Source organism: Athene noctua, chromosome 9 (assembly GCF_965140245.1).
Source record: "Athene noctua chromosome 9, bAthNoc1.hap1.1, whole genome shotgun sequence".
NCBI classification, from domain to species: domain Eukaryota; kingdom Metazoa; phylum Chordata; class Aves; order Strigiformes; family Strigidae; genus Athene; species Athene noctua.
The window spans coordinates 8225215-8239786 of NC_134045.1; the positions used below are offsets into that span (position 1 = coordinate 8225215).

The 14572-nt window shown below is 41.8% G+C and overlaps 1 protein-coding gene across 1 annotated transcript in view; it reads right to left on the minus strand.

Moving 5' to 3' along the window:
• The window catches only part of SLC6A2 (solute carrier family 6 member 2), a 71796-nt gene extending 57974 nt beyond the window's left edge, over positions 1-13822 (minus strand). The window contains 2 exon segments of the mRNA XM_074912976.1: positions 13364-13712; positions 13715-13822. Coding sequence (XP_074769077.1) covers positions 13364-13712; positions 13715-13822 — 457 coding nt within the window.
• Between the last annotated feature and the right edge of the window lie 750 nt (positions 13823-14572).

Consider the following 14572-nt stretch of genomic DNA (forward strand, 5'->3'; position numbering starts at 1 on the left):
GATGAATGTTCTTTCTGATGCCACTAAAGGAACCAGAATAACTATACTGTAAACTACATATAATGCATGTTTATACAGGGCTTAAAGTAGAAAGCAGTTACATACACTATAAAGCCATTCTCCATGTTTTATTAAAAAAGCACCTATGTTTTCTGTCAACACCACTGGGAAGTAGTCTTTACGTACAGTTTTCTCATACATCTATATTTCTTAGACATGCTATATAAACTACAGAGTACAGATTTCACACATATTTTGAAATGGACAGTATGCTATCTAGCCATAAATAATATTTTCTTATATAAGACAATGTTGTATCAATTTAATTTATCTGTAAACTGTAATGGCTGTGTGTAATGCTGTTTGCAATGATTTTGGCAAATCTACCATTATGGTGATGGCTACTACTGCGTAATTGCCTAGAACAATGCAAACCCCTGTACTCTTATCAGAGGTTATAGCTGCTGTTGGATTGTGCTAAAAATGTTGGAAGGTCTGGGCAAAGGTAACTTCCAAACGGCCATGGCTTCCTTACTTTGTACCTTTCTATAAGCACCGAACACAAGAATTTCACAAAAACTGTGACGGCGTTCTTTACAGAAAAACCTTCCATTTGGAAAAATACCTGTATTTGGCCTAGGGTAGTGTTGGTAATATTCTGTATGCAGTGCAGAGCCATCGGGGGGAGAATTTGGGCATTGTGGGCATAAAGCAAAACTTTCCAATAGCATCCCTGCAACAGGAGGACTCTAAGAACTACTTCTCTTGATGATCCCTTCCCCCAAGGGGTAACTGAATCTCACCTAGACCAGTATGAAACCACAACAGTGCTGCATCAATCTAGCTGTACTGGCTGGCAACAGGCTTCCTTCATGTTCTGTCCAACTATTGTCCCTCTTCTGTGGGAATTAATCAGACAAAAGTTTTTATTTAAGTCCGAAACCTGAGCTTTATCTTTGTTCTTATTTAGGGGACTATTTTCCTAATAGGCTTCAAGCAGTGAAGTAAATTTTCCCCTCAGTCCGAGCCATCCAGTTCATGCTTTATCACTGCCATTCTCCACAGGGCCTCCTAGCTTGAAATGCCATAGAAGAATGTGAAAATGACCTCAGGGCCCATCATAGCTCACTGCCAAGATGAAGCACAGGCCTATTAACAGTTTGAAGCAAAATCCTTCTTGTTTCATCATAGTACAAACTTTCTGTAGGGCAGATTGCGGGTCAATTTTGTTCACTGATTACTCAGACCTTATGATAAATCAGCGTGACTGAGCTTGGTGTTTTCAATTTATTGCACAGCTATATTTTTTTTCATATTTCTAACCGGCTTTTAAACACATAAACTTTATATTTTACATGACTGTACAACAGTATTTAGAAGGAAATATGTAGGTATCTTGAAGATCTCCAAATCTCTTAATTTAGGGTTAGAGACAGTGATTTTGTCATCAGCCTCTGTATGCATCAATGAAGGATTAACCCGCAATTTAGGAATAGCCTGGTAACTGTTTTCTGTAACTTTCTTTTAGGGAAGAGTCAAGGGAGAGAGTGTAACCAATGCCAGCTACATTCCTACAACCCCCCGTTTCAAAACTTGAAAAACCATGGGTTAGGCCCCCTAAATAATTTTACATGTCTTAAAATGTAAGATCTTCTAGTCCAATCCTTTTATTTTCTTGCTGGCTTTTAGTCTTGTACTGGCTTTGTATCTTCCCAGCTTTTCTCTTTAGCCTTGAGGGCTAGAAAGAGATTCTTGCCTAATCATTTGTCTCTATGAAACTGTGAGAGTAAAAAGCACTTCTTAAAATAGTAATTTTTTTTTTTATTGCTTGAGCCCTGCATAGGAGAATGCCGAGATCATAGTCTAACTCTCACAGAGTAAATTCATTTTGTGTAATAATGACCATGATCTATGTAAGTCCCAACACATTACTTACTAGCTGAAGTACTGAGGTATTGCACTGAGTGAACATCAGTTATTAGTCAATGGAATTCTTCTATATCAGTTTAGTCTGAATAATTTTTTATTACTTCACTCTGTTTTTCTTCTCCCATAATTCTTAGTCTGAAAATTCTGTTTTAGGATTGCTTAAGAGAGAGAGACGTCTGTTATTTGGGTTGAAATCTTGGCTCTGGTGACGTCAATGGAAAAAACCCATTGACTTCAGCTGGGTCAGGATTTCTCCCTTGTGGTTTATGAATCTATTGATTTTAACTAAGGCTGTAGAGCCATACATAAATGAGAAACAAACTGCAGAAAAGGAGCAAATGATCAAACTCTTCCCCAAAACAAAATCCTGGAGCATCTCCAGTCTCACCACACCTGCCTCATGATCTCACTGACGCATCTGCATTTCTCTTTAGAGAGGAAACAAAAGAACTGCACAGCACAAGCTATTCCTTAGTTTTGTGATAAGTCTTTTAAATAAGATGCCTATATACAGCTATAATCACCTCTCAGTTGGGGGCATGAGCTTTTAAGCTTTCTTCTAGCATCAGTCTTATTGGACATCAGTAGGTAGATAAAGCCCTGCATACTGACGAAGAGTCATGTAGCAGAGATACTCTGGAGTAGCTTCTAAGCTGTGAACTTGATGTTTTGATAACATTTGGCCTTGAACTTTCTGTTATCACAGTTAGCCCAATATACTTCATTGTTCCTGCTCACTGAAACTCTTTGCTTTGTTACTGGTGTTGTGAAATAATGATGCTTCTGCCAAGAAGGCAAGGCGTTGAGACCTGCTGGAAGGCAGATTACATTAACACTGAAGAAGAAAAAAATAAACCATGGCTCTTTACTGTAGAATGGTACTGAAAGTCTGTGTGGAGCTTGTTTGTTTTCCAAAGGTAAATCTTTTGAGGGAACTGCAGAGAACAACCTCCTAAACTTAGTATTTGAGAAATTATTTCCTCCTGTATCATTTCTTGGGGGGAAGAGACTGTATCTCCATTTTAATGTTTCACTCGTTTAAAAAATGGTGTGTTCAGGGGGTAACATCTTGTTATCAATGGATTGGCTCCTTGCTGTCATTGCAGCCATGCTGACAAGTGAGATCCTTGATGTGAATTAGGCATCACTAAAAAGCAGCCACTTCTATAATGTCCTAATAAATGAAATGATTCAGGAAATCCAAGAAGGGTCTGCTTGGGAACAATCCTTGCTATTACTGGGTAGCCCTGTATTTGAAAGTCATAAGCCACCCTGTTAGGTCCTCCAGTTTCTTATTTTTATATAAATGCAGTAAGTGGCTGTTACATTCATTATCAGGTTAGAATCTACTAAGCTCTATAAGGATCTACTGCTCCACCTTGTGGTCTGAAAAAAGTTTTCCATTATTCTACTCAAGTGGTGTATCAGAAAAAGTCTAGCCTCTCCTTTTTTTTATTGAACAGGAATTTTTACTGGAATCAGTATCATACTTTTCCTCGAGATACAGATGTGTTGTCACTTCGGCATGCTTCAGGATGCACACTGCAAGAGGTGTTTGATTACAGAAGAGAAAAAGAGAGAAAGATAAATAAAAGTTAAAGCAGTGAAGTGCTGTTCGGCACACATAGTTCAGAAGGTGCAGAAGAACTTATAAATAGCTAGCAAAAAATAAGATATGCAATACTCGGCTGCTTTTTTTCAGTATGTATGCTAGGCCCATGGTAACAGCTTGTTTGTATGGTCAGTGAGGCAATCAGATAGGGTGTATTCTTCCACGCTGCTGATGGGCAAGAAAATCAGCAGTTTCCTACCATTCCGCAGATTTCAGTAAAGATGAATGCTCTGCAGTTACCCGGCCGCAATCCTTCATGTACATCAATGCCACAAAAGCTGTTTCTCAAACTAACAAGAATGCTATAGCAAGACATGGCTTTTTACTCACTCTGTCACTAATTGCAGTTCTTGGAAATCATGCAATATTTTTCTCTAGCTCTGAAATAAAGACTGTAAAGAAGTAATATTCTTCCACTGCTGAAATCACCACTCCTGTGTACTTCAGTGGGGCAGGATCAAACCAGTACTTCTCTTCTGATGCTGGGTTTGTTCTAGGGAAGCGGTTTATAACAAAGCAGCCCAGGAAAGGCTTTGTATTTGTGTAGCCTACCACCGCCGGTCTGGGAGTGCTGCATCCTATTTTGGACACTTAAATTAGCGTATATTCTTAATAGTAATAGCCAAACAATAGCAACCAGCTAATACCTACATTAAAAGCACAGCTTCTGCCATCACTTGTGCTTTTGGAAGTGAGTGGTTGTGCTCATAAAGCCTTAAAGAGTAGAAGCACTGGAAAAATTACCATCTATTGAAAGACTTACTGTATAATGCAGGCAGCCTGTCTTACTGCATACCAGCAATCAGAACACTAGTCATAAAAAAGTTATGGAATATCAAAAGACAACTGTCTGCTCAACCCTGTCTGAGTTTTGTTTAGTAATATGTTATCATGGAATTCCATGCACTGGAAAGTTGGTAGTGTGCTTTGGATGAATATGAGTGTCAAGAAGTATGTGGCTTATATAGCCAGACCTCCCTGCTCACAGTTTCAGTGTCTGAATGGTAGACCCTAGTTCTCAAAGTTGTGTGCTGTGCTGTCACCTTTGTCATGCTTCAGGACAGTGATTGCAAAACATGTGTAAATGGTGAATAGGCAAAAGGAGAAGGAAGAGTGAAAATAAAACAAAGGATTACTTTGGTAAGTAGTTTAGAGGTTCTTTCCTATGGTCTTCATGAAGAATAATATGTCAAAAGGCATGGAACTTAACTGTTTCCCTTTCATTCCCCCCACCTCCTTCTCCCTTCTTTACAGATTAAAGGTTTCAAAATCTGTATGGCTAAAATTAAGTATGTTGAATCTATACAAAAGTTAAGATGCTGAATTATACTACAGTTATCTCTCCGGAATTTTCATGAGAACAGGGATTATTCAGCATTACTGGGGGTCTAGTCACTTTTGGTGCTGATTTCCTGAAGGACTCAGATACCCATTTTTAGGATGTCAAATTTTGAGTGTCAGTAAAGCCTTTCATTTGAAACCATTCTGACTTGGCACTAGTGTGTAAGATCTACACAATTAGGATGAAATCTTGCCACAAAAAGTTCAAGACTTAGAAGCAGGGAGAAGGAAAGGCGAATATTAAGGAATTGTAGTTGGAGGAGGGAATTACAGGTTGTCAAGACACACGTAATAGGCTACTAACATGAATCCTTTGTCTCCAAATGCCCTGAGGAAGGGATACTGAAGGTTTATAATCAGTGTGATATTCTTGGAATCTTTACATACTCTTCATTGAAACTGGATTGGGGCAGTGGAGTTGTCCTGAATACAACTTATTTCGGCTTTAATAAAAGTAATAATTTCTTGTTGTCACATTTCAAGTCAAGAAGTCAAGAGTCATTTGAAAGATTCCCCCAAATACATGATCATGGTTTTGTATATTCTATATGAAGGATATATACAGAGAGAATGGAAAGTACTGAGAGCAAGGTAGTGCTGAAAGATCTAGAACTGTTTTGCAAAGACACTCCATTAAAATTTGTCTCCTACCTCCTGAATGACAATATTTTAATATAGATACATGTACAAATATAGAATTTATTTGGGTCTGGTTTATTATTTTGTAATAGTGCTGAGAGCAGTTAGGTATATCATCATCTAATAATTACAATGTATGTAAATGCTATGGAGTTTCCAGTCCAAACTGATATTAGAGAGCCGTACTACAGTTCTTAATTATTTAATCAATTGGTTAACCTGTGACAAAGGCTTTAGAACTGGGAGCTGCTGATGTGTTCTCATTAGACACAGCAAAAATGAAGGCATGAGCTATTTGATGCTGCTCCTTAGAACTCATCGAAATTCTTTAAACCATTTGTTTCCATTTTAATTCACAGGAAGAAGTTCAGTAATTTGTGGACTGATTTTAATCATCATTTCCCCCACATATATAAATTATATATATATCTAAACACTCTGTATGTTCTGACCTGATGTGTAAGTAATTCTATTACCATTCTGGTTTGTATTGGTTTAGGTATGGGGAGGAAAGTATCTGTTTTGAAATAACATCTTTAAACTGCTAGAGCTCTATTCACATATTCACTGAACTGACAGACAGGTTTGTGTTATTTTGCCAGAAGATGAAAGGGAAATTCTGCCTCAAAACCATGTAGACCATGTCTCAGTCTCCTTAGAGATATTTTGGTTTCTTCAGTAAAGAAGGGCTGTTGGCTGCTATACTCCTAATACAGCCTTTTTATTTTCCATTGCTCCCAGCGAATTTAATAAAGAGCTTAAAAAGATGTTAGTGAAAAAACAGACTAGAAACAGATGAAGCTTAACTGCCTGCTATTTCAGCTTGAATGAGTATCCAAAACCTGAGATCCCTAGCCAAAGTATAAGAAACTCCTGAATCTGTTTTAATAAGTGTTAATATGAATGTAGGAGGCTTCCTACTGTGACTTTCAGAATTCACTTCTCCAGGAGGAATATATATCCTATTGGAATGGATTTCTAGGGATATTTCACTACTTCAGTTTCTTGGCAGAATTGAGAAGGGCATACAGGAATGATGGAGCGGTGAGGAGGATGGGGAGAAGACCATGAGTAGAGATTTTAAATTTCCAAACAATGGAACTAAGTTTACTACTTAATGTTTTTTCTGTCTCTTACTTCAAAATAAAGTGCTTCTGAGTGGTAATTGAAATGTGTTCATTCAGTGTGCTTAGAAAGAGATACCTGCTTTTGTCAGAACATCTCATTTGGTTCGCACCAGCGTTTTTATTGTCTTTGTAATGTGGAGGAGCAAAGGTGGAAAACCAGTTTTGGTAATTGATTGGGGCACCCCTTAGATCAGTTCTGAATGCTTGCCCCACATTAATCAAATGGTGGCTCTCTTAAGGTGTAATGTCAAGCTAAATACTGTGAATCTTGTCTAGAACCTGTCTATGCTTGTATATCTCTAGAACCTTTGTAAAATTGTCAGTCTGACAATGTTATAGCTTAGTGTACATACTATACAGCTTATACATTATTTCATTATATCTTACCCCAGAGTCAGAAACTAGAATTTTAGAATTGATGGAAGATTTGGGTGAAAAAGATTCAGTTCTTCCTTACTGACCATTCATAATGCTTTCTATGTAGTAGGTGTATGACATAGTAGCTTATAACACTGCAGACATTACAGTTCTGAAGATTTATTCTTCAGAGCCAAGACGACATGTAGAGGAGAAGAGGGAATTTCAGAGAAGTAGCTGACATGTGAACTACAGGGCTGCTGAGCCCAGGTGAATCTGTGCTCTGTACACCAGATGATCCGTGGCTGACCAAGGAAAGGAAAGGGAGGTGGTCATGTCATGGGAAAGGGAACAACTGTGAGCTGGCCACCTAATCCAGCTCTGGGGAAGGATGTACTGTCACACCACACCACTGCACATTGTCCCCAATGTCACACGATGCCTGGGAGCCCAAAGCTCATGGCCATGGTGTGGAGATCAGCATAATAGTTTAACCTATCTGAGGTCACTAGTTTGATGCACTAAGAAATTGAAAGCCCCCTGTTAGGAAACCAAAATTACTAGATTTGCATCTAAGCTTTGATTGACTGATGAGTCAAACTCTTGGCGTAGGCTTTGCAGTGAGATTACTTCAAGGTTGATTTATTATTATCATCATCAATGCTATTTTGGAATGTAACCCCTGATATTACAAGGCAAAGGTCATCTGCCTTTGAAGTGTGAAGCACCATATTATATTCTTTCTCAAAATAGTGATTAAATTTGATGGCAGACACTTGGCAAAACACAGGGGGCAGAACCTAGTAGAAAGGCAAGGTAGTGCTGGTCAGCATTGTAGCTTTCTTTTGGTGAAGTGCTGCACTAGCCAGGCTCAGAGCTCTGTGGGAGGTGGTACTTTCACAGGTGTAATTCTCAGCATGTGACAGCCCTTGGCTCCTGGCTTTGTGCTGGCCCTGTTTGGGGACATTCGGATTTGGTTGTATGCTGTCTGTCTTTGGTACCTGCACCGTGGATTGCTCAGTCGTGCATTACAGCTTATGGAACTATGGCTAGGAAAGGGAGCATTAGGATACATTGTAAGATACTTCTGATTTAAAGTTTATTGATTGCTGGTGAACTGTGGTTCGAAGCAAACATTTCTTCTAGAAATACCGTGGTCTAAAAACACTTTTAAAAATAATGCTTCAGAGGCAATTAAAAGTCAATATTATGGTAGCTAGAGAATTGTTAAAATATTTATCTGCATCTATTCGTAAATTCATGAAAAGCTTAATCTGATTCTTATGATACAATAAGTCTCCAGTGACTAATCCAACAGTTACATGCTTCCTAATGAGTAGTCTGAACATGACTGACCTTGAAATACTCTGGCTCACAAAAAAAGTACTTTATGATGGTAAATGATTTTTCCACAAATTTCAATGGGAAATACTAATTTTGCCTATGACTATGCAGGAAAATGAAACAAAAATAAACATTAATACTGAGTATCTTGTACAAAAACTGCAGTAGCTTGGTTAACTAAGGCTGAGCATCATCCTCCCCCACTGTGAGCACATCAGTTAATCATACTAGGCATTACTCAACTTCATTTGGCTTCAATAATATTTTAGATGTAATCCAAACATCAGGGTAAGTCTTTCCCTAAATTGCTAAGAATCTGATTTTAATACTCTTCTTATTCTTTAATTTGGCATAGCCTCTTACAGAACTGGGGAGCACTTAAAAGGCTGGATGAGTTATAAAGACTTGTTTTGAGTACACTGATGCTGACCACTTACAGAGAGTCATACAGCTAGGGAGTCTCTTTTTAAAAAAACAAAAATGGGCTCTTGCCAGAAATGACTTATAATGAGGATATAGCACTTGTGAGAATAGCCAGTAGAAATTACTGTAGTTGATGATTTCTCCAGTGACATACACTGCTCCTTGAAACACTCACAAAAGGGCTGACAACAAGTATTGCTGCAAAAACTGCTTTTCCTTTCTGCTGTGAGCAGCAGTCAAATACATCTAAGTTGTGGTGTTTATTGATCACCGACAAGGTGATGCTTGAAAATTCCCCATTCTGGAGTGTTGTCTCATCTGCTTAATGAGAGCTTTCAGAATTTTACCATCTGTACAGAGCCTCTTTATCATCTTGTAAAGTAGTTTAGAGCACATAGTGGGCATATCCTGCTTACAAGAAATCAGTGAGGGCAAGATCTCACCCAGTCTGTTCACACTAAACTATCCTGAAAGTTTTCTGTGGCCCGTTTCATGTTATAATACAGCCACTGGACTTGCCCTTGTGAGGCAGGCAATGTCCTATGGAATTAGGTAACTGATACCAGAAAGTAAACTAGCTTTTTTGATCTTACTAAAGCTTTGGGATTTTTATTTTTATTTTTTTTTAAACAGCAGAAGAATGTTTCCAAAAATCACAGTTGTTCACAGAAGGGTTACATTCTGCCATCTATCTTTGTGCAGAAGTCCCATTGGGGTCTCTCAGCAGGCTACTCCCAAAACACAGATGTTTCTGGCTATTCATTCAGCATTTTAGTGCCGTTGGATACTTCTTACTCTCTAGTTTTTTGTTACTGGGAGCTTGTTAAAATACAAATAGGTTTTTTTGTTACCAGTGCTGTCTCCAGTTACCTAACATTAAAAAGTCTATGTAACTACCACTGGGTGGTGTATGCCTTGTGTAAGTAAACCACACCAAACTATCAGAGTTTTGTATGTGTGGAACTTCAAGATCTAACCCAAAAGTCTGTATGTTTAGTTTTTAATCAGGAAATTTCCCTGGAGTTTATCAAAGAAAGAAACTCAAGGATTTGGCTAGTAAGAAAGTGGGGGTGTATATGCATCCATGGCCTTGTATAATTCAACTTTGAAGAGGGAATACAGTGTGTATTTATACTTCTGAGTTCCTGTAAGTTCTCACGCTTTATTGAGAACCACCTATTTTTACAAGCATGGAAAGGCCCTTAGTGTGTCTCCAGGCATCTTAAATTAATCATAGCCAGCCTTAGGAACGTAACAGTCATCATGTCACCCGCATCACTTTTTTCAGATGTAAAGGAGGATGCCATTTTCTACCACTTCCATGTCTCTGATGCTGTTGTTCAACATCTAAGAGCATTGTAGAACCTTTGTGGGTGTAGATATTGGAAGAATAACAGAATTTCTTTTTGCTAGATAGCACAAGCTATGCGAAAACAAGTGTTAAAATACTTCAGTGGCTTAGGACTTACGGCATTGCAACATGCTTCCTTTTCACTGCCTGTTTTCTATCAGTCTGTTGAAGATATGCAAGTTTGTAGCCCACATTTGACTATCTTTGTCTCAAGTCAGCTCTAGTTAAATTGCTGAGGCTGAGTAATTGCTGAGGCTTTCAGAATAAAGAGAAACTGAGGGAAGAAGAGGAGAGGAAACATTTTTCCTTCCACTGATTTCCTTTATACATGCCATCCAATTCAAGTTTAATCTATTTTATTTTTATTTTTTTAATCTAGTAGCTCCTTATAAATATCAAAAGGCAAACTGTAACCCTATTATGAGCATCTTGTAAACGTTTTTTTAAAGTGCAAGTCTGAACATGCTATACAAGTATAGAAACGCCACCTGATTTTGTCTCTTTAGTTTGCTCAGCAGTCCAGCAAAACTACTGAGATAATGAAATTAAATGTTCTCCATGTCTATTAGTACCTGTATTTTTATTACCTCTTCTGTATGGAGATATATAAGCCAGCAGTTATATGAAACCCACTGAATTATTATTTTGAGGTAGCAAAACTTGCTCTAGTACTAGAAAGGTTCCCTCCTGCAGTAGCAGTGTGGGGAAAAAAAAAAGATGGTTAGGAAAATCTGTGATTGAAGACTGTAAAGGTATTGATGAAATCCAAGGATATCCCATAGCTCTGCCCATTGCCTCATGTTCTTTGGTCTTGTAGGAAAATTTACCTGTAGAGCAAACAAGCTGCCAAACCCAGTTTGAAAGAAAAAAGGGACTGAGATGGCTTGCAACTCAGTAAAGTACTTTTAGAGCCTGAATTTCTTACATGAGTTTCCACTAAATGAAATTGATATATATGTCCAACATGGGAGGCAATAGATGGAAATTTTTTGAGATACCATTGAGACAATTGTTGTAAAGAGAAGAAAGAGAGCTGCTAACCAGTCCTTGGCTATATTTGCATTCCCCACTTTTCAGTCAGGGTTTCTCCTGGAAATTCCGTCATGACTGAGTAGTATTAGCCGATATGCTGATGGCCATACTCTATCAAACAGCATAGAAAAAGAAAAATAATATCTAGATGCAATTAAACTTCATTAAGCCAAACACAATCAAACTGTAAAAATTAGTTTGCTCCCTGTTAGCCACAGTTGATGTGTCTTCTTCTAGGTTAGCTAGCTGGTGTCCTCCATGAGAACACTTCCTTAGGAAAAGCCCACTGTCGATGGGTTTTGACCATTGGAATTATCCTGTTGTTCATTCTATGGTAAAATAAGTCTTTTAAGTGCCAGTAAAGGATGTTGTGATATTATATATGTGTTCAAGAATGACATCCTAGGTGTTGATTGGATACTTCATGCTGCAGTTTGTTCTCTGTTAAAGAGCAAACAACTGTTTATAATCTCTGTATCAGTAAGCAGTTCTCAGTCATTCTGTAGACCACGATAGCATAGGGCCTCTCTACCTTTGCTTGTGAAGGTCTGATTTCACTTTGATGGTATGGAGGAATTGGTGCAAACTTTTCACTGAAAGGTGCCTCTTGTGGCTGTGAAGTAGTTAGCTTTCCCTCCACTGCAATTTGGAAGTATTTGAATCAAAAGATGCTAATAAAGACCCAGGTTTCTCTAGCTGAACTCTAAGTGAACCTAAGATAATACATGGAGACTAAACAAAATACAAGAGAGTTGCATTGCAGACTGTTGCCTCCTGTGCCTGAGCCAGCAGCAAATTATAAAGGAAGAAGGTTAGGATATTAAGTGACTCAAAATATGATAGTAAAGAGTTGAAGCACTCTGGGCGTCACCTTGTGCAATGTGAGATAGGGGAATATATCTCTTTTCCTAAAAATTGCCAGCTGACCTGGAGATCTGGCAGTGGTGCATATGTACTGAGTGGTATGAATGATGCTGCTGCCACACCTGCACCTGACACTGTGGAAGCCTGCTGGGTTTGTGATGTGTTGTGCTGCTGTACTGTGACTGGACAGAATTATTTCTGGATGTAATGAAGTAAGGATGGAGGTTATTTTTCAGTACTAACTACTTTCTTCAGCCTGTCTGGGTGGTGAGCAGAGAGATTTTCTGACTCCCTTCAGAAGTTTTGGAGGTACCAAACTAGTCCAAGTGTTTCAGTAGCAGCCGTTTCTAGCATCCTATTAAGTTCTGAGGACAGGTGTAATTCCATGCTAATTGACAGGGTTTTCCCACTCTGCATTCCGCTTTTCACAGGAAGCAACTATTTCATGCTACAAGTGTGAACCATTAGCCTTTATCACCAGGCAACCACATTATCAAGACATACATAACTATCATACAGAACATGCTTTCTATCTAGCAGTTCTATCGGTATCGTTCACCGTTCACACACCCAGTCTCCATCTGCTAGGCAGGGTCTGTTCTTCCGACGTGTGATCTGAGAGCACCCCAGGCACCTGCCCGGCTTGCAGATGGTGTTACTCCATCACAGTGTGGAGTCATCACTGACAACACAGCGTATTTCAGGGAGATGAAAGGGGATGATGGAGTTAAGGTCTTACTGAAGATGTGCCAGACCATCTGAGCTAACTGTAGTTATTGTGCGTAATGTATTTTTTTTGTTGCTGTCATTGCCAAACTGTGCAGCAGGTGAGGTTGTGTTTTTAACAAGTCTCCTACCTACTTTGGAGGGGGGGAGAAGCCCCAAACTACAGAAAGGAGGGCAGAGATCCTGATCCCACGTTAAAACTGCCCTCAAGGAACCTTTCGGTGGTCCGGTGCTAACTTTTTCTAGGTGCCGTTTTTTCTGCTCAAGTGTTTGTGGTTTGGATTCCACCCCCCACCCCCACCCCCCGCGATGCTATTTTTTGCGAACGAAAAAAGTGTTAAGCAGGCTGAAGCGGCAGCAGAAGGCACATACGGCTGTGCTCAAAACTAAGTTAAACTCGGAGGGGTGTGCGGGCTGGTAGCGGCGGGGCCGGGGGCTCGGGGAGGAGCGGGGCAGCGGCGGGGCAGAGCAGAGCGGCACCGCCGCCGCCTCCCGGGCCGGTACCGCTCCCGGGCACCGCGGCCTGAGCCAACTCAACTCCGGGAGCGGGGAGGGGGACGGACACACGGCTCTGGGGCGCGGGGCTGGGAAAAAAGACCTCGCAAGCGGTGCTCTTACCCCCTCCATTTTTGTAGCAGAGGTAGGGGAATCGCCAGACGTTGGCCAGGTCCACGGCGAAGCCGATGACGGAGAGGAGGAAGTCGATCTTCTTGCCCCAGGTCTCCCTGTCCGGGGCGCCGTAGCGCGGCGCGGGGGCGGCGGGCAGGAGGCTGCTGCTGGTGTACTGCACCCCGTTGTGCTCCTTCACCAGGATCAGCTCCACGTCCTTCCTCGGGGGCGGCGGCCCCGTGCGCTCCGGCAAGGGGGCCACCACCGACACTTTGCGGTCGGGCTGGATCTGTTTGTTCATCCTCGCCTTAAACATCCAGAGAGAGCGAGCTGAGGCGGGGGAGCGGGCGAGGCGGGGAGGGGGGGAGCGCAGATAACGGAAGTGCACTTCCCGCTGGAGGCGACTCCGCGCTCCAGCCCGCCGGTGTCAGCGCGGCAGGAGCGAGGCACGGCCGTAATAAGAGCCATGCAAATGAGGCGGGAGAGGGGGGACCGCGGCGCCCGCGCCCGCCGGGGTGCCCCCGGGGAGCGGGGCTTCCCGCGCCCTTCCTCCGCGGGGGAGCGGCCGGGCGCTGCCCCCAGCCTGCCCAGCCATCGCCGCACCTGGGGCCGCCGGCGGAGACCGAGCTGGAGCCTCCCGGGCCGCGCCGAAAGCCGGCGGCGGAGCCGGGGAGCGCGGAGCCGGCCGGAGCCTCGCACCGCGCTGCCCCAGCACCGGCGCTGCCCCTTGCCCCGGCGCTGCCCCTTGCCCGCCGACGGCAGTTCCACCCTGGGGTACGGCTGCCCAGCTCTCGTCCTGCTGCCGGCTGCGGGGCGCTCGGACCTGCTCCTTCCCGCCAGGCGCAACACGCGTCCCCGGTCGAGCAATCTGAAAGTGCCGTAGCAGGCAACAGGTCGAGCCAGTGTGGATTGCCCCGCTTCCCTCCTTCCCCGGCTGAGCTGCTCTCCCCTGTCTGGTAGCGTGGCTTTAGTTAAACAGTAGAATTGGGCTTTTGACATCAAAACCTGGTGGGATGCAGGTTGGATGGCAGAGCTGGACGCTGCTAATACTCCTACACCAGGACTGATGGATGCCCGGCTTTCTCTTTTCTGGCAAGCGTGGGGCTGGTAGGATTCAATTGTCAGGCTGAGGTATTTGCAGGACATTAACTATCTGCTGCTATTCCAAATGGGACCTGAGTTTTTTATGGTTAAAACGAGCAAAGAATTAGCTGGCAG